This window comes from Carcharodon carcharias, chromosome 4, assembly GCF_017639515.1.
Source record: "Carcharodon carcharias isolate sCarCar2 chromosome 4, sCarCar2.pri, whole genome shotgun sequence".
Lineage (NCBI taxonomy): Eukaryota > Metazoa > Chordata > Chondrichthyes > Lamniformes > Lamnidae > Carcharodon > Carcharodon carcharias.
The window spans coordinates 85,877,942-85,902,073 of record NC_054470.1 but is presented as its reverse complement, the minus strand read 5'-3'; the positions used below and the strand labels follow the sequence as shown (position 1 = coordinate 85,902,073).

Here is a 24,132-nt window from a genome sequence, read left to right as displayed (position 1 = left end):
TACCACTACACCACCACCTCTCCCAGTTAGAGAGATTGAAGGGTTTCCCTGAATGGAAACTGAAGCTGATGCCTGCAGGCATATCTCTGGTGGCTTCATTAAGAATTGCAGCAAAGAAGAGCTTGAAGAGTCAGGGAGCCATTATCCACCCTTGCTTTACACCGATGGTTACCATAAAGGCATTGGACATCTCACTATAGGCACAAACATGTCCAGGTGCAAGATTTTGACAAACTGGTTCAGACATCCTAACTTGAAGAGCAAGTGCCACAAACTAGGTTGAATCAAACTGTAAACAGCGTAGAGAGGTCCTGATGTTGCTGTTTGCACTTTTCTTGTAGTTCTCTTGCTATAAACTAGTGCCTCTAAGCCCAAGGTTATGATTCAGCCAGCAACAGGCACAATCTATGAAGCACCAGACATAACTGTTTGATGGTACCAGCCTCAAAGCTGTAAATATGTTCTCACAGCTTGCTACTGTGCTCGTTAGAAATGCCACAGTTACTGAAGATATCCATGTATGCATCCAGGAAGCAAGTTCTGCCTCCGGCCAGCTTCATGATCATACCTAGCAGTAGCATGGCATTAAGGTCAAGACTTAAATGAAACTCTACCAAGTGTCATGAGAGTATAATAATTTTCATAATATTTTTCTGGTTTGTCATAAAATAGGTTTATGGGTGAGGGTTGTGTTATTCTGCCTGTGTGTGTGATTTAATTACATTTTGTAGCCAAGCAGACTGCAAGTTGAAGTTATCAAAAGTAAGGTGTAGAAGTGTCTTAAATATGCTAATAAGTAAAGATGGTTGGGGTCTGCGCATGTAAGATGTAAAAGGAATTTTCATTTTTAGATAGATGAAGGGGGATTTGAATTTCAAAGAGGTTAATGAGAATACTAGCAACATGAAAAGATTTATATTATAAGAAAGGCAAAAGTTCCAAAGACGTATGGAAACAATGGAATTTACATTTTAAAAAGGGAGAAACATACATAAAGGGAAATAAGGCTAGGTGTCAAGGGAAGACATTATAATATCTAACAGAAGTGTGAGAAGCCTCCAGCATTTGTGCATAAACCTATTGTCTACAGAAACCGAAGCTGGAGAAAGCCACTTTGAATTCCACTGCCCAGGGTATTGTGTTAACTTGCAGGATCGGTTTAAAGTCTAAAATATCTATTTTTGGACTGTTGCTTTAAAGTGGATGTAACTGGGAGCCAGGTTAATTAGGGATTCTAGGAGCTATTATAGTAGAAATTTGTAGTTCTATGTATGTGTTTAAAATCTCTTTTGTTAATAAATGTTTTAATTTTTGCTTTTTTAAAAAGTCTCTAAAATCTTGGTGGATTTATTACTTCTGATTCAGTGCATGCATCTCGAAATAAATACAAATTGCAAAACCATTGTGATAGCACAATCCAAGTTCCCTCATGGATTTGACCCACCTGGCACACATCATCTGCCATGTCATAACACAATCCTTACCACCCTGCTGTATGGCGCAGAATCCTGCATCTGCAATAGGTGCCACATCAAAGCTCTGGAACACTTCTACTAAGGAAACCTAAGCTCCGTCATGAGAATTTGATGGCAGGACAAACTCACAAACAACAAGATCCTCTATCATGCTGTGTTCAACAGCGTGGAGACCGCCCCCCAGAAAATTCAACTTGGATGGACAGACCATGTGGATTCCATATGGATGACTACAGAATCACCAAACTGATGCTCTAAGAGGGCTTGTCTCAAGGAAAATGACACTAAGGTGGTGAGTACAAACAATATAAGAACACCCTAAAGAACAGCCTTACAAACTTTTGCATTGCTGACTATCTCTCTGGGAAAACATTGCAGCCAATCAGCCCATGTAAAGGCAAGCACTGAAATTTGGTTCCGCATACTTCAAGGATAACCTACACCACACTCACAACATCCAACATGTTCAGAAGAAGGCAGAGGTGGCACAGCTGCGGAATTTCCCCCAAGCATCAACACCAACATGAACTGTCAGTTCTGTGCACATCCTTGTCTATCCCACATTGGACTCCTAAGTCATGAGAGGACCCGTAGAAGACGATGAGATCATATGCAGCTTGGACACACCTGAACAATGAGGAACCTACCACGAACAAATCTCTGCACAGCCTTCTCTTCTCTAAGGAGAACCCCAGCTTCTTTGATCTATCCACGTAACTGAACTCTTTTATGACTGGAATCTTTCTCATAAATCTTTTCTACATGCTCTATAAAGCCTTCACATTCTTCCTAAAGTGTGGTGCCCAGAATTGGACTAAATTACAAATAACGAGGTCCTCCATCATGCTGGGAGACCGCCCTCCAAGAAACCTCCTTTAGAGGTTGAACCAATGTTTTATAAAGGTCCTTCATAATCTCCTGGCTTTTATACTCTGTGCCTTTGTTTATAAAGCTCAGGATCCCTTGTGTTTTTTTAACCACTTTCTGAACCTGGCCTGCATCCAGGAAAAAAAAATCATCCAGAAAAAAATCCGTTACCGTCTTAGCTGATCTTGCTCCCATTAATAGCAAATCAAATCATGGTGCTGGTGTCATTCCCTTCCCTCCAGCTGCTCTGCTCATGTCAGAGTATCCCATTTTCATTTAGACTGCTAGGTTGCTGTCACATCTTTCTGCTAGGAATGCGTTTTACTGGTAATATTACCACAGAACTGCCAATAATTCCAAACAAATGTTCAGAGATATTTGGAGGATGTTTCACATCAGATGATCCCATTTTCAAAAGCTTTGAAAACAATACTGGCATGAAAAATTATTTTTAAAAAGTCACAATAGGCTATCTACACTGCTAACAACATACCTTAGATATATCATAAATGTAAAATGCAATTTCAGAATCAGTGGAGAGTTTACAATATAGGTTCAGATGACAAAGTCATTTCATAATATTAAGTACATCCTACCTCAACCTGAAGAAGTGCCTGTCTTCTATTTCTTCTTCGAAATGCAGCATCCTCCATTGGTCCATATTGAATGATATTTGCCACTGATCAATTTGTGACATGTGTCTCTATGTGAACTAACCTTTAACAACAGAATGGAACACAATGGGCCGTAACTTCCTTGGAGTGGCAATCAGCATCGGACTGCCACTCCATGCCCAATTATTGACACTAAATTTCTTTCGTAGCTATCTTGCCTAACCTTCTGACTCAAGCTGGGCAAGGTCCAGGCAGCGCAGTTGTCCTTGAAGCCCAGCGTCACAGTCCAGCACAGTTGGATTGAAGAAGGACACATCCCCTTTTTCACAGCACTAGCCGCTGTAAACCGGGTAAGTTAAAGGTGCCATTGAAATTGCGGGCCAGGGAGAACATAAGTGTCTAATGTAAGTGGGTAGGATTTGGGGGGCTTTGGGGATTTGGAAGTTGATGTGGGGGAACCGGAGGTCGGTTGCGGTGGGGTGGGGGGGGGGGGGGGGTGGGTGCAGCAGCAAAATCAGAGGTGGGGGGTTGGAGGGGGATGGGATCTCGATCCTTGGGTGGGGGGGGTTGGCTCGGGGGAGGGGGAGGATTTGGGTCGGGTTGGGCCTGAAGGGGGTTGGGGGGGGATATAGCTCATGCTGATGGGGGAAATCCTTTGGGGGGGGGTCAAGGAGGGTGGGTGGAAATACCATGGAAGAGTGAGGAGTCGAGAGTTGGTGGGGGCGGGGGAAATCCCCCAGGGTTTTGGGGCATGGGAGGAGTTCCTTGGGGGATGGGGGCTTTGGGGGGGGAGTCACCTGGGTGGTCAGGGGAGTTCCCTGGAGGGTCGGAGGTGTGGGGGGGGAGCTCCTGGAGGGCATGGTCTGGGTCTTTCTAATAATTATCCAGAAGTTAGAAGAGGTTTTAATTCTTCTACCTTTTTCTGTTTGTGTAACACAGCCGGAACCATCCAAAGTTTGTGACTTAAATTGCATTTTTGGATGGTTCCCAGCACAGGCCAGGGGAAGTTTGCACATTTGGGCAATTGCCGTGGAAATCCTTATCTGTGAAGTTCTGAGATAGATTCCCTAGTGCATCTTTGGGATGCCCCCCTCCCACCAATCTGCGCTGGGGAGCTCAGAAGTTATAGCCTAATAACTTCTTACCAGTTTACAACTTACAAACTAAACATGAAGCAGCCCCAAGTCATGTAATTATAGGGTATCAATGTTGCACTCATACTGACATTCTACATCAATTTAAAGTGATTGCAGGTGCTCAGTGGAAATATTATGCAACAGCCAGGTCAGTGATATAACTCCCAAGAACACAGAATCAATTACTGGAAGACATTATCATTGATTGGAGTTGTACGAGGTTGAGTATAACTTAAGCTCATCGAAAAGCTGCATTTAATAAATGACCTAATAGACTACTGGATCTACATCAACTTATCGCTTGGCCTAAATAGCCAAGTGGTTATGGTACTGGGTTTGTAACCCCAAGATTAAGAGTTCAAATCTCACAATGGAAGCTTGGCCTAAATAGCCAAGTGGTTATGGTACTGGGTTTGTAACCCCCAGATCAAGAGTTCAAATCTCACAATGGCAAACTATGAAACAATGTAACTTCATCTGAAACAGATGGAAACAGGTTTACTCAAAAGAGTATCAAGAGTTCAAATCTCAAACTATGAAACAATGTAACTTCATCTGAATAGGAACGCATTCTGTACACAGCCTTGGGACTTAACCCCTTAGAAACTGAATCTAATACAACAATTCATCAAGAGTTCAAATCTCACAATGGCAAACTATGAAACAATATAACTTCATCTGAAACAGATGGAAACAGGTTTGTACTCGAAAGAGTTACAATAAGCACTCCTCATCTCCTGTGGAGTCATAATGTCATCAAGAGTTCAAATCTCACAATGGCAAGCTATGAAACAATGTAACTTCATCTGAAACAAATGGAAACGGGTTTGTACTCGAAAGAGTTATGTCAACTTATCTTTAACAATAAAAGAAATGAAATGGCTTCTAGCATTAAAAACCTAGCTGCAGAGGAAGCATTTCCTCCTTTGTCACTAAGCTTAGTGCAAGATACAGTTTGCAGGTTAATCAGGATCTGCTGGGCTTTGCACTGTTACTGGTATTGACATCAGACACTTGAGTACAGCTGTGCCTCAAAGTTGCTATCATATCACCAACCAGTGACTGATATTTTTGATTACATGAAGGAAATTCTAAACAGACTTCAGGAATAGGATGGTTCCAGATACAAACAACATTTATCTTCTACCAACTTGTAATCTTTTGCAATTGTTCAATGTTGTACAGGTTTAGGCCTAAGAATAATTTTCCAATTTTGTGATCTGACAAGAGGCTTTGCTCATCAGCAATACGTACCAGAAATCTGGGTGAATTCAATGCATGATATCATGACCACGTGCATTTCCAGCAGTCAAGACTCTTGGCCAGAACTGCAGAATCAGTCTTCTGATATCACCAACCCAAATACAAGAGCAGGCAATCTTATTCACAAAATCATTCATCTACTACAGATTAAGAGCATCACCAACCCACTTCAATGAATTTATTGCTGTAGTTTTACAGGTTTACTTCAACAGCTGAAGATTTTAAACACCCACAACATCTGAGTTCACAGGCTGCAGTAGCTGAGATTTGCATTGAATGTTGCATTAGTGGTAAACAGAGGCGGGGGAGAGGTGGGATCCATGAAGAACAATCTGACCACCTGTAGGTTTAAGGATGGGTCAAGTGAAGGTCTCCATATTGACAATCCTTACCAAAATAAGAAAGGAAAAACAAGAGTTTTCCAGAGCCACAAGTATATTTCTTCAGGCTGGTATAATGCCTGGGCATCGTCTTTTTCAATTGTGAAAATAAATCAGAAGGGTTTCACTCAGGTTCTGTTGACAATTGCTATACTGTCAGTTTCTCTCATTAGTTTGGAGCTTCTGGAGATCTTTAAATAAATTGAAAAACTAACAGCTGGTGTAATAGAAATAAAACTAACCATTGAGTATATGATGTCAGATTTATACTTATAGGTCAAATGTAGGCGTTAGAGATTTTCTCCCAGTAATGTAAACACTCACTGGTATGGTCATAACAATTTATCATTAAAAGAGGATTATTTACATAACTAATGTTACAGTGCATACTTTGTTTTTATATATATTTTTTCAATTGTCCACTGATTTAAAATGATGTCTATCGACTCCCTGCAAGCTACAGCGATAATTTAATGTATATGTGTTGGCATGGATTTTGCATATTATTCAGGACTGCACCAAAGCATACAGAATCACACAGTGCAGAAGAGACCCTTCGGTTCATCGAGTCTGCACCGACACGTGAGAAACACCTGACCTACCTACCTAATCCCATTTACCAGCATTTGGCCCATAGCCTTGAATGTTATGACGTGCCAAGTGTTCATCCAGGTATTTTTTAAAGGATGTGAGGCAACCCGCCTCCACCACCCTCCCAGGCAGTGCATTTCGGACCCCGTCACCACCCTCTGGGTAAAAAAGTTTTTCCTCACATCCCCCCTAAACCTCCTGCCCCTCACCTTGAACTTATGTCCTCTCATGACTTAAAACATTTCTTATGCTGTCATTTGAAGCTTTCCATTTAACCAATCTTTACACTTAACCAAAGCATGTGGCATCCTCCATGGCTCAGCTGGTTACAAGAGCTAGAATTAAACTATACATGACAGCACAGTGTCAAGAGTGGCTTCAGGTCTGTGCTGAGTTTGATTTTCTCAGCTGGGGCAGAAGTAAAAGAGCAACTGTTAGCCTCTCTGTGACTCTGGAGTGACAACGAAGAAAAAAAATAGTTGCAAAGGGCTATCAGGCATTATTATCCACTGGCCCCTGCTGGGATCCAAATGGTTGCTGCAATACCCCACAGCCGAGTGGCCTGACAAGAGTCTAGCAGTAATTTTAACCTAACCTGCCCTGACAGGATTGGGTCAGACATGCATTTTCACTCTCTACTCAAGAGTTCCTTCCACCTGTAACATAAAATCAGATGGGTAATGTTCAAATGACACCTGTCACCTCCTCGCCCCTGGTCACATGAATAATGACCATTTGAACATGGAATAAGATTATTGTCTAGTACCTGTGGAATTGTTTATCCTTTCAGAAGGATTGAGAATGGAGCAAATTGGCAGGGAAAATCAGTTATTTCATTGCCATGGCAGCCGACTTCTAATGCTGCAATCGAGACATATCCGCTTTCACACTAAACAAGTTGGATTTCATTCGTAATATTGTTCTGTGTAATGGTTAATTCAACAACACCTATTGTCCCCAGGATACCTAGACTAATCAGTATAAATATTCATTTGTGGTTACATTCAAAAACAGAAAAGAGAGCAAAGTCCTCTTTCCATCATAAAATACCCACCCCTCCCACCATCTTCTCACATTTATTTCCATGCGTTAAATTCTGATAGAATCTGTGCGTCATGGTATTTAACACTACAGGGGAATGTTTAACCCCCTGAAGGACAGGTAGATTGGGGGCAAGTTGGCGGGTGAAACGTAAAAGATTCTGAGGGACCCTGACAAGGGAAATGCAGAGAGGATGTTTCTCCCCATGTGGAAATCGAAAACTAGGGTTTCCGAATAAGCAGTTTCAGAATAAGGGGTTACCGATTTAAAATGGAAATGAGGAGAAATTTCTTCTCCCTGAGAACCATTAATCTGTGGAATTCTCTACTCTGGAGAGCAGTGGAGGCTGGGTCATTGAATATATTCAAAGCTGAGTTGGACAGATTTTTGAACTACAAGTGAATCAAGGATTATGGGGAGCAGGCAGAAAATGGAGTTGAGGCCATGATGTTATTGAATGACACAGCAGGCTTGAGGGCGCAAATGTCCTATTCCTGCTCCTATATCTAATGTTTCTTATGTTAAGTGAAAAATTTCAAAATACTCAAATCCAATTCCAACCTGCCTCCAAATGCCCAATTCTGATTTTAACTGAGGCGGGTCTGGGGTACAGGCAACCAACCTACTCTCAGGAGGCTGGTCAGTTACTGAAAATTTTTAAGGAGGCTGTACGTCTCCATTTTAACTAGATTTTATTTTCAAATCAGATGCCGTGATTTCCTGGCCTTAGGAAACCCAGCAGGTAAAAGGAGGTGAGGTGAGAAGGATCCCGCAATTAAATGCCTTTCCTGCACTGACTCTGAGTCAGGAGGAGCAAGTCCAACAAGCTCATCTCCATAGATCTTACCTTCGATCAACCAATCACTAAACCCACTCTCAGCAACATTCAATTCACGCCCCAAACCCCGGCATGTCCAACCCCCGCCCCCAATACGTACGCTCCCCAGCAATCTGCTAATCCTCAATCCACACCGCCATGTTCACGATCTGCTGAGTTCCACGCCCATGGTGTCCAAATACCCGCACAATCTCCAAGCTCTCCCCTCCCCTGAATATCATCCCCCCACACCCTTGTAAAGTCCGACCAAGGCACCATTTTCACGCACTAGCAATCTGGGATTCCACTCCCTACAAAATCTGATCCAGCCTACCCTCCAAGACATATGATTTGTCCCACCTCCCCCTCTTGTGATGTCCACATTGCCACAATCTCAGACTTGCCTGCCATCTGCTCCCCAGCTGCTTCCATGCCTGACAGGAAGCCAGCCTGACAATCTGGTTGGCTATCAGTCTGGAAACCTGCTGTATCCATTTAAAAGACCTCCTGCAGTTAAACTCAGAGCAATATCCAGGAAACCCATACTTTTCCAGTTCCCCATCCAAAAATCCTGCTGGAGATGGGCAATGTTACTTTGCACTTCTACCACAGTTTTTCTTGGAGACAATGTGAGTTTTCTGCTATGGTATTCTGTACGCTTCAAAAGAGTTTTAATATTACAGACTGTTCAGGCTAACACAAAAGTTTAAATTATTTTACAAAATATATAATTGCACAGAAAGACGCATATCACATTACTTTGAGCTGTTCCAAAATTCTTGATAGGTCCTTCTTAATCTTTTAATGGAATATCTAATGAAACAGTGACTCCAAAGTTTAATGAGGTGCAAAACTGGAGCAGGAGAAAGGAATTATGGATGAAGAAGCTGGAAATACGGGTGTTCCCAATCACCCTGGAGTTCTAACTAACTGCGCAAGCCACAGCCGAGCATTGGGTATGTTTACTGGTGGTAGAAAAGATAATGGGGGAGGTTTCTTTTCATCCATTCTTGTGATGTGAGCATCTCTGGCAAGGCCAGCATTTATTGCCTATTCCTAATTGCTCTTGAGAAGGTGGTGGTGAGCTGCCTTCTTGAACAGCTGCTGTCCATGTGGTGTAGGTACACTCACAATGCTTTTTTGTAAGGGTTTGATACAATTGAGACGTTGGATACTGTTTTGTCTTCTGGTTCCAATAAGTTCGAAATAATCATGCTGTTCAACTCAAAATGCTGAAACTTCATCGAGTGTGTTTCTTGTAGCTCGCCATGTGGCTGGTGGACCTATACATTGATGCTTGGCACCTGACTGCAGTGCAGCAATATGTGTGGCACCCTGGATGTACATTTGCATAACAGTTGGTTACTAACTCTTTACAAATAATATAACAATATAACAGCTCCATCATTTCAGAGGGCTGTTAAGAGTCAACCATATTACTATGGACCTGGAGTCACACATAGGCCAGACTAGGTAAGGATGGTGGATTTCGTCCCGAGGGTTATTAGTGAAACAGATTGTTTGGGCAAACGGAGTGCAACCGACTAACTGAGTGAAGACTTGGAGTTTGGTGAGACGGGAACTTTAATTGTTAATTTTGTTCTTAAATGTTCCTCTTAAAATCTATCCTAGTTTCTAATTAGCAGTAATAGCAAAGTGCAGCATAAGCAGGCTAAGTATTTTTCTTTCTTGCAGTTTAAATGGGGAGAAACCAACAATCAAAAACAGGGGTGTCAAGTCCTTGGGGAAATCACACAGCTTTCATATAACTTTCAGATTCCAAAGAAAGGTTTCATCATCAAAATGTTAAATAAAACTATAAGCAGAGCATACCACTGAGCAATCTGACACACATTTATAGGGTCTGAAAAGTATGCGTACTTCAATATTGGTTAGAAATGGAAAATGTGATACCTCTGGACAGACTTGAATGCTATTTTTCTCCAGGAGAATGAATTCAAACATGGGCTCCTCAAATAATCATTGTTCAAGACCTGTTACACCAAAGGCACAGGACATGTCCCAGTGCAAAGCAACCAATCTTGTGTACAATCTGCGCCCAGATTGATTAGCGAACCAAAAGACTGGGAAACCACCCACAAATTTAACAGGAGCACCTGACCAGTATTCCAACCACCAAATGTGACATGGGTATTGAGGGACCCACAAGTGAAGAGATTATTTTCATTCCAGTGATCTTCATCATCTCCTCCACATCTTTTTTCCCCTTTCCTCAGCGAGCGAAATTGTCAGCACCTCAAAATCCAGTCCCTATTCCCAATACATAAATATACTAATGAGTTGACCTTGTTATTGGGCAAGATCAGCTCATTCCTACCCAGCAATGTGAACAGCCAGAAAAATGTGGACACTGTCAACACTGCATGGAAGCCAATTATTCAGCCCCCATGCTTGGGCCTCAATTAGGTGAAGTTAAATTTATAATTCACATTATTCCATCTAAAGCTATAGCAGCATGACACTTTCCCATTCTGACCATGATGGAGCCCTTTATCTATCACACTTAGATTCCAGAATGCCACTTCAGCATAGAAACCATCATATTCAAAAGATTTTTTTATCTACACTTCTTTTTATATTATATTGAAGTCAATGTGTATACTTTCTCAAAGCTAATCAAATACTAGGCCCCTCCACAACCAAAATTGATTACTTTAGCCTTGTAAAAATCACTGCATGAGATCACATGTGGAATAATTTGTCATTTCTAGCACTTTCCTTCAAAAGGACATTAATGAGGGCTCAGGGCAGGTCTGGGATGATTCTGGGATTTAGAATTCTAAGCTATGACATAATTGTAGAGAAAGGTGCCAGCTTACATAAAAATAAGATCCGGATGGGAAAAAAGGAAGATTCAGATGAAGAAAAGATAAGAAGCATTAATGTTGTCATTCAAAGTAAGTTCTTAGACTTGGACTAAGAGAACAAAGAACTGCAGGGCAGAGTTCAAATTCACAAAACTCACAAAGAGATTAGCGCACCACATTTTTTCCATTCCACAGCACCTAGAGCAGTATATATCTGAGAAAAAAATCCCAGCTGGGTGGAATTAATTTACTTCTTCAAAGAGAAGCTGGATAATTATCTGAATGGAAACAAGACTAGAGATTAATAAGGAGGGGAACAGACTAAAATGATCAAATATTCTTTGTTCTAATCTGTCCTAATTTCACATCATTCATTTTGCAATAGTATTTTCAAAAATTATTCACAATTTTGCTCAATTTAAGTAATTACTAACAATTTTATTTTAGTAAAAATAGTTCTTTTTAAAAACTAGTTACAGCTAAAGAGGCAAAAAAATTAAAATAAGTATGCATTAAATTCTGTGCAAATATCCTGGGCGAAATTTTCCATGCCCGCTGGCGGTGGGTGTGATAGGTGGCATGAGCTGACAATATGGTGTGATCATTTTCATGATGGCGGGAAGGCAGGTCATGATTGTCCGCTCAGCCTGCCAATGATGGGCCACGTTTCCCGCCATCAGTTATAGGGAACCTCATTGTAACACATCAGCATATCATTAACAGGCCATCCCGCCAGACTCTTGCAACCCTGCTGGATCATCAGTCCACGTCAGCAGGAAAGCACATCGACGTGTTTCACAGCAGCACAGAGGTGACGTGCACTTGGCGACCTGCACTTTGGGTGAACTGGAGGTGAGTGCACAGCAACGCTCTGCAGAGCTTATCAGGGTTGCTTGTTGTTTTGCAGGCTTCAGGGGCACCAGGGAGTCATGATTAACTGCTGCCCTGCATCGGAGGTGACTTTTGAGGGTGAGGGGGAGCAGGGGGCAAGTGCAGCCTTGTCGTTGAATATAGCACACAAGCATTCGGGGTCAGGGTGGGGGTAGGGTGGGTGAGCGAAGTGGCCACATTCAGGAAATCAGTGTAAAGTGACCACTCCTCTGCAACTGAGACAGTTCAGGTGCAGCCACATTGATATGATTGGAGTCGGGCTCGTAGCTTATCTGCCCACTCAAGCAACACAGATGTATCAAGTACCACCAAGTTCTTCAGAGCTCCCCCCACCACCGGCACAGACTGCAAACTCATGGGCACTTTAGTGGACTGCAGAACAGCTGGATGACTGCACACGTTGTACAATCTCCTCATTAAAGCTGGCCATGTTGCAGTCACTGCTGGAGGCGCTCACAGCCCCTAGCAATGTCGTTATCCTGGTTTGGACCAGCCTCCCCCATGGTTTAAGCTAGCAGGGCAGCCATGCAGCGCACTAATCTCTGGCCATCCAAGTGGTGGTCAGCACTCTCTGGGAAGCGTTAGGGAGCCATCACACTTAACCAGGACAGGTTCTTAGTACATCCATGCTAACCGTGTGTCTCTCTCTTTCATCCTGCAGGAGGAGTACATCAGGATCGTTGAGCCTGGTGAACTAGCTGTATGCCTTATGGCTACAGAGCATGAAGATGAGCGAGGAGAGCGCGACTGGGCTCCTGGCAGGGCATAGGCAGGAGAACAACTTCAGGAAGAAGGGGCAGTTGGGGCTCCACTGAACAGCCACAGCTAGCCATCACAGGCCGGCTCCTAGCAACACCCAGGGTCTATAGGTGCCGCCTTTCATTCCTACAGATGACCGGGAACCAGTGTCACTGAAGACTGTGAATTTCTAGGGAACTGGTTGCTCACATCTGCCAGTTACTGCAGGACTTGGCACCAGAGAGACATGGAGGGCATCCACAGCCAGTGGCTGTGAAAGTGACTGCAGTGCTCTATTTCTATGCCAGTGGCTCCTTTCAGGGCTCCACAGGTGTCCTCTGTGGGATCTCAAGCCTCCATCCACAACTGCATCCACAAGGTCACGGATGCCATCTTTGCAAGGGCACACAGCGTTGTGCATTTCGCCCGGGACCAGGACAGCCAGCATGCAAGAGCGATTGGGATTCGCCCAGATCTCGGGTTTCCCCACTGGTGCAGGGTGTGATCGACTGCACTCACGTGGTGCTCAGGTCTCCATCGCTACACTCGGTGGACTACATCAACAGCAAGGGCTTCCATTCGCTGAATGTGCAGCTGGTATGCGACCACTAGAAACGCATCCTGCAGGTCTGCACACAGTCTCCAGGGAGCGTGCACAACGCCTACATCCTCAGTTGGTCACCAATCTCTGGAGTCTTCCAGGGTCCACTGAAGCTGCAGGACTGGCTCCTCGGGGACAAGGGCTTTCTGCAGAGGCCGTGGCTGATGATGTCTGTGCAGCAGCCTCAGACTGCAGTAGAGTGATATTATAATGAGGCTCATGCTGCAGTTCGTACCTTGGTAGAGTAGACCATCGGAATGCAAGGTGGGATGCAGTTTCCGGTGGCTAAACCAGTCTGGTGGAGCCCTGCAATACAATCCACAGAGGGAATTACGCATCGTCATCGTCTGCTGCGTCCTTTATAACCTGGCGCTCCAATGGAGAGACAAGCGGGCTGAAGGGGAGATAGAGGAGCTGTGCATCTCCTCCGATGAGGAGGATGCCGACACGGATGAGGCTGAGGAGGTCCTCGGAAGCAATGATGATGGGGGTGAGGCCCTCAGACTGGCTAGACGAGGCAGGTGTGCTTGGGAGGCCCTCATAGCTGCCAGATTTGTGGAGGATGATGACGACATATAGTGAGGTGACCCCATAGTTCCTCACATTGCCTTTGTGTACGTTTCACTTCAATCTGGCTAATAGCAGTGCGTATATCCTCTATGAAAATGCTCCTGTCTTGGAGAGGCAGTGGAGGCTGTGGAGGCCTCTCAATTGCAGGAGGATGATGACGACGACATGCTGTGAGGACATTCCATAGATCTTCACGTAGCCTCTGAGAATGTCTGACTCATATCTGGCCAAGGACAGATTGCTTGCGCTCCATGATCAGGGTCATATAGTGATGCAGCCATGAAACTTTAGAAGCATCTGATGCTTTGTCCAGCACCTGAGCCCTTCAGGAGCTTGAGCACAGCATCAGTGGTCACAGATGTTGAAAGGATGGGGCCATCCCCACCTTAAAGGTGCTGAGAGCACAAAGAGAAAATGCGAGAACACTATGGCACCTGCCCACTACATTCTGGCAGCAATGACCAGCACCATCGAGGTGCAGATATCAGTAATGTTTTCAGGGAGTGTGAGGCTGGACCATCACTGTGGTTGGAAGGCTGCATGGGGAAGAGGCCCTGGACTGAGACATCTGCCTTTTGTCTTGTGCAGAAAGGTTTCACATCTTAGTGACAAGAACACTGCTCATCAGAATAAGGAGCCGCAGGCAGGGAGACATTCTTGGGAGTTTATTGACAATAGTGAACAGTATGTATAAGTAATTAACACCCATGCCCAGGCTATGCAACTAATTCTCTTTAACTGTCCTAATCCTGCTGCTGTCTTGGAGCTCCCTGGACATCCAAATTGGAACTGGAGGAGCCTGCTGACTGTGATGCCCTGTCTGTGATGACTTTATCAGGCATCCTCTGGAGGGCTGAGATTTGGAGGGCCCTGGCCTACTTTCAGGGTCTTGCTTTGTGGCATTGGCACCCTCCTCAGCATGTGAAACTGGATCTGCGGAGGTCACAAGAAGTGGGGAGTCAGATGGGCTAGTCACACCCGGAGTCACCTGGTTGGATGGCCCTGGATCATGCACCTGTTGATCCTCCTCCCTATGGGTTCCCAGGGGCCCAAGGCTGACGCCTTGAGGAGAAGGGGTAGCTAGAGTGAGGTTGAGCTGCTCAGCACCCCTCTCGTGGACACACTGTGGGAGGCTAACTATGGTATCAGCAATGGATTTGAGCCCATGAAGCAATGCAGGAGCAACATCCTGGACCAAAGTCTCCATGGCGGCTGTCATCCTACCAGTATTGACCTTGGTGTGATGGCATGTCGGTGCTATCACCTCAGGCTGAAGACAAATGGACTCCTCCATCCTGCCTTGCAATCTGAGGAGAGCAGCAGACATTCCATCCTGGTGTTCTCGAGTTTGCCTTTGCAGCTGCAGCAACTGAAACATGACCAAGTCCAGAGGCTGATCACCTCAGACACAGCAAATTTCTGGCCTCCGGCAGTCCTCCAAGTGCCGGACACCCGGGAAGTCCCTGCCGCTGCCTGCAGTGGATCAGACAGTGCAATGTGCTCACCAGATTGTGATCCTGAGGCTACTGTAAAGCTAGGTCCCATCGAGGTGTGTCTCTCTGCGCTAGTGGAGGATGTGCATGTGCGCTGTGACAGGTCTTCAATTGGTGTTTCAGCAGATTTCTCTTCCAAGGTGTCCTGGGGATTGCCTCTCCTGGCTGTTTGGCAGATGTGCCAGTGAAAGCAAGGAGAGATAATTAGTTCATGTCAGTGGCCCGTTAAACAGGACAAGTCACTCACAGCATGGTCGTCTGATGGGTGTTGCACTACTGGATTCTCACTTGGTACAGCAGTGCCAACCTCACTGTCAGCACAGGACCAGTCCAGCTGGATGGCTCTGTTTTCAAAGTCCATGAGGTCCTTGATTTTGGGCATTCCTCCACCGTTTTGTAACCTCTCTCTCTCTCTTGTTGTATGCCAGCTTGTCCTGCATGGATAGAGTTAGGGGGAGCCTATCAGGATGCCTGCCAGGCCAGATGCCAAGTATGCCTGGCCTGTGTGGGTGGTGATTGGTCCCATGGGTGGGATGAGGACAATGACGGTGAGTGTGAGAGAGTGAATGGTGATGTCCCTTGAACTGGGAGCAAGTGAGGGGCCTGTGGATGTGTGATGGGTTTGTGAATGTGTGCGTTGAGAGTGTGAAAAGAGTGACTTACCCTGGTGGAATGGAGGAGATCATTCAGCCTCTTGTGGCACTGGGTGGCTGTCCTTTTCTGAAGGGCATTGGTGCTGACCACTGCTGCCACCGCCTCCCAAGCAGTCTCCCTGGACATTGCTGCCATCCTGCGGACAGAGCAGGGGTACAGGACATCCTGGCGGGCCTCCACGGCATCCAAAATTCGCTTGAGTGACCCATCATTAAACCAGGGCGGGGGGGAAGTGAAGCAGTCTTCTTTCAGGGCTATGTCTTCCATGCAGCAGTGGTGAGCTGGAAGCAATGAGCGCAGTGTTTGTGGCTGGAGTTTAAACATGGTGCCTGGCATGATGCAGTGACGGGGTGATGGCGGGAGGGCGAATGAGAGCTCGCCTGCCATGGAAATGGTGTCTTTCCCGGGAATGCATAAATAATGAGGCAGGTTTGGGGTGGCATGAAAACCCGCCATCGCGGCCATTGTTTTACCCACCCGCTACCGCACTTAGTGAAAGTTTGGGAAAATTCCACCCCCTGTAACTACGTAACCTCCAGCTCATAAGCACATCATACAACATAGTCTTTACAGCACACACATGTCAAAAGTTAGTAAATGAAGCAAAACCTTTTTACTGTGCTGCCTCTCCATGTCAAATGATTAGAGAATGAATAAAACAGAAAGATAACTAAAAATATTTCAAACCACTTTTATGAGGCGTGGGGGGAAGCGAGGAAAGATAGAACCAACATCATGGAAGCAATATGAATTATACATGAGCAACACACAGTGGGTTCAAAGCAATATTCCCAAAAGGATCACAGCACATTGTGAAAAATGTTTACTACATGATGGATAAGAAACTGCATTACGTGCCCTACCTGAATATGGTATTTCCGGGTTTAGTGCCAGCTGCCCTGGGTCAGCAATGGAGGCTCTCACCAGAGATGTTACACAGCACAACGATGCCAAGTAATAAACTAAAAAAAAATGTTACTCATTTCAAAATATCAATTTCAGTACAATGCCATTTTATTTTTAATATTTAGTAAGACATTTTCATTTTGAGCTAATTACATTCCTATTATATTTGCATGTCTTTTCACTGACAATCACAGCTATCTTTAAAAGTATGATGTAAAAGCAGGACTATGGAAGTTAGGAGATTTAGGTTATGCATTGCTACTTCTTTCCGGTGTGTATTTCTTTTTAAAAGTGCACCCAAGTTTGACAATTTACTTTGGCATTTATAAAGCACTGGGCTCATACAGCTACAATGTTGAGGCCATCAGTTCTGTCCCACATCTTTGCAAAGAAGATGGCAGCAAAGAGGAACAGAATTGTGTAGATGTAGTGAGCTGGCAAAGATCCAAAGCCAAGCAGTTAAAGCTAAGTAAAAGGCTGCTCCTTTCAAATATTTAATTTAATTTAGTTCATATAATCTGGCTTTTCTTGCAAAATAATTAGGAAAGACAAGAAAAAAAAAGGCTCACAAAAATCAGATCAATATTCTAGGTAACATTTCACCGAGACAACAATGTGGTCAGAAACAAAGAACAAGGAACAAAGAAAAGTACAGCAAAGGAACAGGCCCTTCAGCGCTCCAAGCCTGCGCCAATCATATTGCCTGTCAAACTAAAACATTTTGCACTTCTGGGGTCCATATGCCTCTATTCCCATCCTATTCATGTATTTGTCAAGCTGCCTCTTAAACACCACTATTGTACCTGCTTCCACCACCTCCTCTGGCAGCGAATTTCAGACACTATCCTCTGCGTAAAAAACTTGCCCCAAACATCTCCTCTAAAATTTTCTCCTCTCACCTGAAATCTATGTCCCCTAGTAATTGACTCTTCCACCCTGGGAAAAAGCTTCTGACTATCTACTCTGTCCATGCCACTCATTATTTTGTAAATTTCTGTCAAGTCACCCCTCAATCTCCGTCGCTCTAGTGAGAACAATCTGAGTTTCTCCAACCTCTCTTCATAGCTAATAACCTCCACACCAGGCAGCATCCTGGTAAACCTCCTGCACCCTCTCCAACACCTCCATATCCTTCTGGTAATGTGGTGACCAGAATTGCACACGATATTCCAAGTGTGGCCTAACCAAGGTTCTATACAGCTGTAGCATGACTTCCCAGCTTTTATATTCAATGCCCTGGTGCATTACCAAGCAGATAGATACTTGTCCTCAGGGTTAATCATACTTGGAAATCAGCGATTCAAAGAATAAATAATCAAAGTCAATTCTCCCCAGACACTGGGTCTGATCATTTTTTATTAAATCTTTAATGTGATATGTGAACATCACTGGCAAGGCCAGCATTTATTATCCATGTGAGCTCCTTTTAAGAAGCTGGTGGTGAATCGCCATCTTGATCTGCTGCAGTCCACGTGCTATAGGAACACCCACAGTGCTGTTCGGAAGGGAGTTCCAGAATTTTGACCCAGTGACAGTGATATAGTTTTAACTCAGGATGATATGTGACTGGGAGGGGAAGTTGCAGGCGGCAGCGAGCCCATGTGTTTGCTGCTCCTGTCCTTCTCAATGGCACAGGTTTAGAAGGTGCTGTCGAAGGAGGATTGACAAGTTGCTGCAGTGCATCTTGTGGATGGGACATTGCCGCTGTATGCCAGTGGTGGAAGAAATGAACGTTTAAGGTGATGGATGGGTGCCAATCAAGTGAGCAGTTTTGTCCTGGATGGTGTTGAGCTTCTTGAGCGTTGTTGAAGCTGCACTCATCCAGGCAAATGAAGAGTATTCCATCAAGCTCCTGACTTGTGCCCTGTATATGGTGCACAGGCTTTGGGAAGTCAGGAGATGAGTTACTCGCCGCAGAATTCCTAGCTTCTGACCTGCTTTTGTAGCCACAGTATTCTTGGTCCAGTTAAATGTTTGCCCAGTTTTGCTCATTGTAGCCTCAGGATTCTGATGCTGGGGGATTCAGCGAAGGAAATGCCATTGAAAATCAAGGGGAGATGGTTAGATTCATACTTGCTGGCAATAGCCCAAGTCTGAATGTTGTCCAGGTCTTGCTGCTTGAGTATCCGAGGAGTCGCAAATGATACTGAACAACAGGCAACCAACCGCAAATATCCCAACTTCTGACCTTCTGTTGCAGGGAAGGTCATTGATGAAGCAGCTGAAGATGACACAAAGGGCTAGGGCACAAACCTGTGGACCTCCTCCAATGATATCCTGGAACTAAGACAACTGGCCTCCAACAACCACAACCAGCTTCCTTTGTGCTCAGTATGACTCCAACCAAAAGAGAATTTTCTTTCTAATTGTGATTGATGTCAATTTTGCTCTATTTTACTCTGATGGCACCCAGTCAAATGTTTCCTTGATGTCTGAGATGGAATCTAGACTGGAAGCGGATGTTTGAGGGCAAATCAACAACTGACATGTGGGGGGCTTTCAAACGTCAGTTGATAAGAATTCAGGGCCGGTATGTTCCTGCTAGGATGAAGGATAAGTATGACAAGTTTCAGGAACCTTGGATAATGAAGGATATTGTGAGATTAGTCAAAAAGAAAAGGGAAGCATTTGTAAGGGCTAAAAGGCTGGGAACAGATGAAGCCCATGGAGATTATAAAGAAAGTAGGAAGAAACTTAAGCAAGGGGTCAGGAGGCCTAAAAGGAATCATGAAAAGTCATTGGCAACCAGGATTAAGGAAAATCCCAAGGCCTTTTATACATATGTAAAAAACAAGAGGGTAGCCAGGGAAAGGGTAGGCCCACTCAGGGTCAGAGGTGGGAATCTGTGTGTGGAGCCAGAAAAAATGGGAGAGATACTAAATGAGTACTTCTAATCAGTATTCACCAAAGAGAAGGACTTAGCGATCGATTTGTCTAGGAAAGAGTGTGTAGATAGCCTGGATCATGTTGAGATCAAAAAAGGGAAGGTATTAGACGTCTTGAAGAATATTAAGGTGGATAAGTCCCCAGGGCCAGATGGCATCTACCCCAGAGTACTGAGGGAGGCAAGGGAGGAGATTGCTGGGGCCTTGACAGAAATCTTTGATTCCTCACTGGCTATGGGTGAGGTCCCAGAGGACTGGAGAATGGCCAATGTTGTTCCATTGTTTAAGAAGGGTAGCAGGGATAATCCAGGAAATTACAGGCTGGTGAGCCTTACATCAGTTGGAGGGAAATTATTGGGGAAGATTCTTCATGACAGGATTTACTACCATTTCGAAGCAAATGGGCATATTAGTGAGAGGCAGCATGGTTTTGTGAAGGGGAAGTCGTGTCTCACTAATTTGATCGAGTTTTTTAAGTAAGTGACAAAGATGATCGACGATGGAAGGGCAGTGGATGTTATCTGCACGGATTTCAGTAAGGCCTTTGACAGGGTCCCTCATGGCAAACTGTTATAGAAGGTAAAGTCGCATGGGATCAGAAGTGAGCTGGCAAGATGGATACAGAATTGGCTTGGTCATAAAAGACAGAGGGTAGCAGTGGAAGGGTGTTTTTCTGAATGGAGAGCTGTGACTAGTGGTGTTCCGTAGGGATCAGTGCTGGGACCTTTGCTGTTTGTGGTATACATAAATGATTTGGAGGAAAATGTAACTGGGCTAATTAGAAAGTTTGCAAACAACACTAAGGTTGGAGGAGTTGCAGATAGTGAGGTGGATTGTCAAAGGATACAACGGGATATAGATCAGTTGGAGACTTGGACGGAGAAATGGCAGATAGAGTTTAATCTGGACAAATGCGAGGTAATGCATTTTGGAAGGTCTAATACAGGTAGGAATTATACAATAAATGGCAGAACCCTTAAGTGCATCGACGGGCAGAGGGATCTGGGTGTAGAGGTCCACAGGTCACTGAAAGTGGCAACGCAGGTGGTAAAGGTAGTCAGGAAGGCATATGGCATGCTTGCCTTCATCGGCAGGGGTACTGAATATAAAAGCTGGGAAGTCATGCTGCAGCTGGAAAGAACCTCGGTTAGGCCACACTTGGAATATTGCGTGCAATTCTGGTTGCCACATTACCAGAAGGATATGAAGGCATTGGAGAGGGTGCAGAGGAGGTTTAGCAGGATGCTGCCGATTGTGGAGGTTATTAGCTATGAGGAGAGGTTGGAGAAACTCAGATTGTTCTCACTACAGCGATGGATATTGAGGGGCGACTTGATAGAAGTTTATGAGTGTTTTTTTGAGAAAATTATGAGTGGCATGGACAGAGTAGATAGTCAGAAGCTTTTTCCTAGGGTGGAAGAGTCAATCACTAGGGGACATAGATTTAAGGTGAGAGGCGAAAACTTTAGAGGAGATTTGCGGGGCAAATTTTTTATGCAAAATTTTATGTCTGGAATTCACTGCCGGAGGAGTGGTGGAAGCAGGTATGATAGTGGTGTTTAAGAGGTAGCTTGACAAATACATGAATAGGATGGGAATAGAAGGATATGGATCCTGGAAGTACAAAATGTTTTAGTTTGACAGGCAATATGATCGGCGCAGTTTTGGAGGGCGGAAGGGCCTTTTCTTGTGCTGTGCTGTACTTTTCTTTGTTCTTTGTTCTTTGTTCAAGGCCTGTCGCTTGATCCTCACCTCTGGAATTCAAGCCTTTTTGCCAACGTTTGGACCAAGGGTGTAATGAGATCTGGAGCCGCTTACAGGTTATTGCTGTTTGTGCCGCATGATAGAGCTGTCAATGATACCTTCTGTCATTTTCCTGATGATTGAGTAGATTGATGGGATGGTAATTAGATGGATTGGATTTGTTGTGCTTTTTGTGCTCAGGACACACCCGGGCAATTTTCTACATTGTTTGGTAGATGCTAGGGTTATAGCTGTACTGGAATAGTTTGGTTAAGGTTGTGGTTAGTCTTCAGTATTACAACAGGGTTGTTTTTAAGGTGCATACCCTTTGCTGCATTCATGTGCCTTCAGCTGCTTCTTGATATCATGTGGAGTGAGTCAAATTGGCTGAGGATTAGTATCTGTGATGCTGGGGACCTCCGGAGGAGGCTAAGATAGATCATTCACTTGGCAGTTCTGGCTGAAGATGCTTGCAAATGCTTCAGCCTTGTCTTTTGCATTGAAACGGAGTTCCCACATCACTGAGGATGAGGATATTTATGAAGCTACCTCTTCTGTTTAGTTGTTTATTCGTCCACCACCATTCATGACTGGATATGAAGCAATGCAGAGCATTGATCTTCTCCACTGGTTTTCAGATCACTTAGCTCTGTCAGTTACATGCTTCTTCTGCTGTTTAGCATATATATAGTCCTGTGTTGTGGTACCTCATTTTTAGGTATGCCTGGTGCTGCTTCTAGAATGCCTCCTACATTGTCATGAACCAGTGTGATCCCCTGGCTTGATGGTAATGATAGAGTGAGGGATACTCTGAGCCATTTCTGCTGATGGCCGACAGCACCTCACTGATGCTACTAAATCTGTTTTATATTCATCCCATTTAGCTTGGTAATGCCACAAAACACAATGGAGGGTATTCTCAATTTGAAGACTTGTCTTCACAAGGACAGTGTGGTGGTCGCTCCTACCAATGGACAGACGTATCTGCGACAGGTAGATTGGTGAGGATGAGGTCAGTTAGTTCCTTTTTTCCTCTTGTTGGTTCTCTCAACACCTGCCGCAGGACCAGTCTGGCAACCTCAGGAACTGAGACAGCTCGGTCAATAGTGGTGCAACTGACCCACTCTTATTAATGGAATTGAAGTCCCCCACCCAGAGTACATTATGTGCCCTAGTGACTCTCAATACTTCTTCCAAGTGGTGTTCAACATGGAGAAGTACTGATTCATTAGCTGAGGGAGGGTGGTAGGTGGTAATCAGAAGGAGGTCTTCTTGCCCATGTTTGACCTGATGCATTAGATTTCATGGGTCTGGAGTTAACTCCCTCCTCACTGCATACCACTGTGCTGCCATCTCTGGCAGGTCGTTATGCTGGTGGAACAGAACATACCCAGGGATTGTGATGGAGGAATATGGGGCATTGGCTATAGGTTATGATTTAGGCCACACTTGGAATATTGCATGCAATTCTGGTCGCCACATTACCAGAAGGATATGGAGGCATTGGAGAGAGTGCAGAGGAGGTTTACCAGGACGCTGCCTGGTGTGGAGGTTATTAGCTATGAGGAGAGGTTGGAGAAACTTGGATTGTTCTCACTAGAGTGACGGAGATTGAGGGGCGACTTAATAGAAGTTTACAAAATAATGAGTGGCATGGACAGAGTAGATAGTCAGAAGCTTTTTCCCAGGGTGGAAGAGTCAATTACTAGGGGACATAGATTTAAGGTGAGGGGAGAAAACTATAGAGGAGATGTGCGGGGCAAGTTTTTTACGCAGAGGGTAGTGAGTGTCTGGAATTCGCTGCCAGAGGAGGTGGTGGAAGCAGGTACGATAGTGGTGTTTAAGAGGCAGCTTGACAAGTACATGAATAGGATGGGAATAGAGGGATACGGACCCCGGAAGTGCAAAATGTTTTAGTTGACGGGCAACATGATCAGCACAGGCTTGGAGGGCCGAAAGGCCTGTTCCTGTGCTGTACTTTTCTTTGTTCTTTGTTCTTTGATTTGGTGTGTATGGCTATGTCAGGCTGTTGCTTGACCAATCTGTGGGACAACTCTCTCTAACTCAGTGATGGTTACCATGACAATTATCATCAATTGTTGAAAAAATCCATGTGGTTCATTAAGGTCCTTTAGAGAAGTAAATCTGCTGTCTTTACCTAGTTTGGCTGATATGTAACTCCAGGCTCACAGCCATGTGGTTGGCTTATAACTGCCCTCCTGAAACAGCCTAGCAGCCCACTCAGTTCAAGGGCAATTAGGGATGTGAAACAAATGCTGGCCTTGCCAGTGCTGCCCACATCCCGTGAAATAATAAAGAAAAAAAATCTGGCACAAGCCCCCAGGTGTTGGTGAGGATGACTTTACAGGGTTGACTGGGTTCCTTTGTCATTTCTGGTGCCTAGGTCAATGCTAGGTGGTCCAGCCAGTTTTATTCCTTTTCAACTTTTCTTTAGCAGTTAGATACAACTGAGTGATTTGCTAAGCCATTTGGAGGGGATAGAGTCAAGCACACTCATGTAAGTTTGGAGTGACATAATAACATGAGTAACCTAACCAGTTAAGGATGGCAGATTTCCTACTGTGAACCAGAAAGTATTTTATGACCATTACTGAGGGTAGCTTTCTATTCCAGGTTCT

The 24,132-nt window shown here is 44.5% G+C and overlaps 1 protein-coding gene across 1 annotated transcript in view; it reads right to left on the bottom strand.

Annotated features, from left to right (window-relative positions):
• Positions 1–24,132, bottom strand: part of zdhhc21 (zinc finger DHHC-type palmitoyltransferase 21) — a 232,685-nt gene that overhangs the window by 197,299 nt on the left and 11,254 nt on the right. Inside the window, exon 3 of the mRNA XM_041185500.1 lies at positions 16,823–16,921. Coding sequence (XP_041041434.1) covers positions 16,823–16,921 — 99 coding nt within the window. The remainder of the gene's footprint in view (positions 1–16,822; positions 16,922–24,132) is intronic.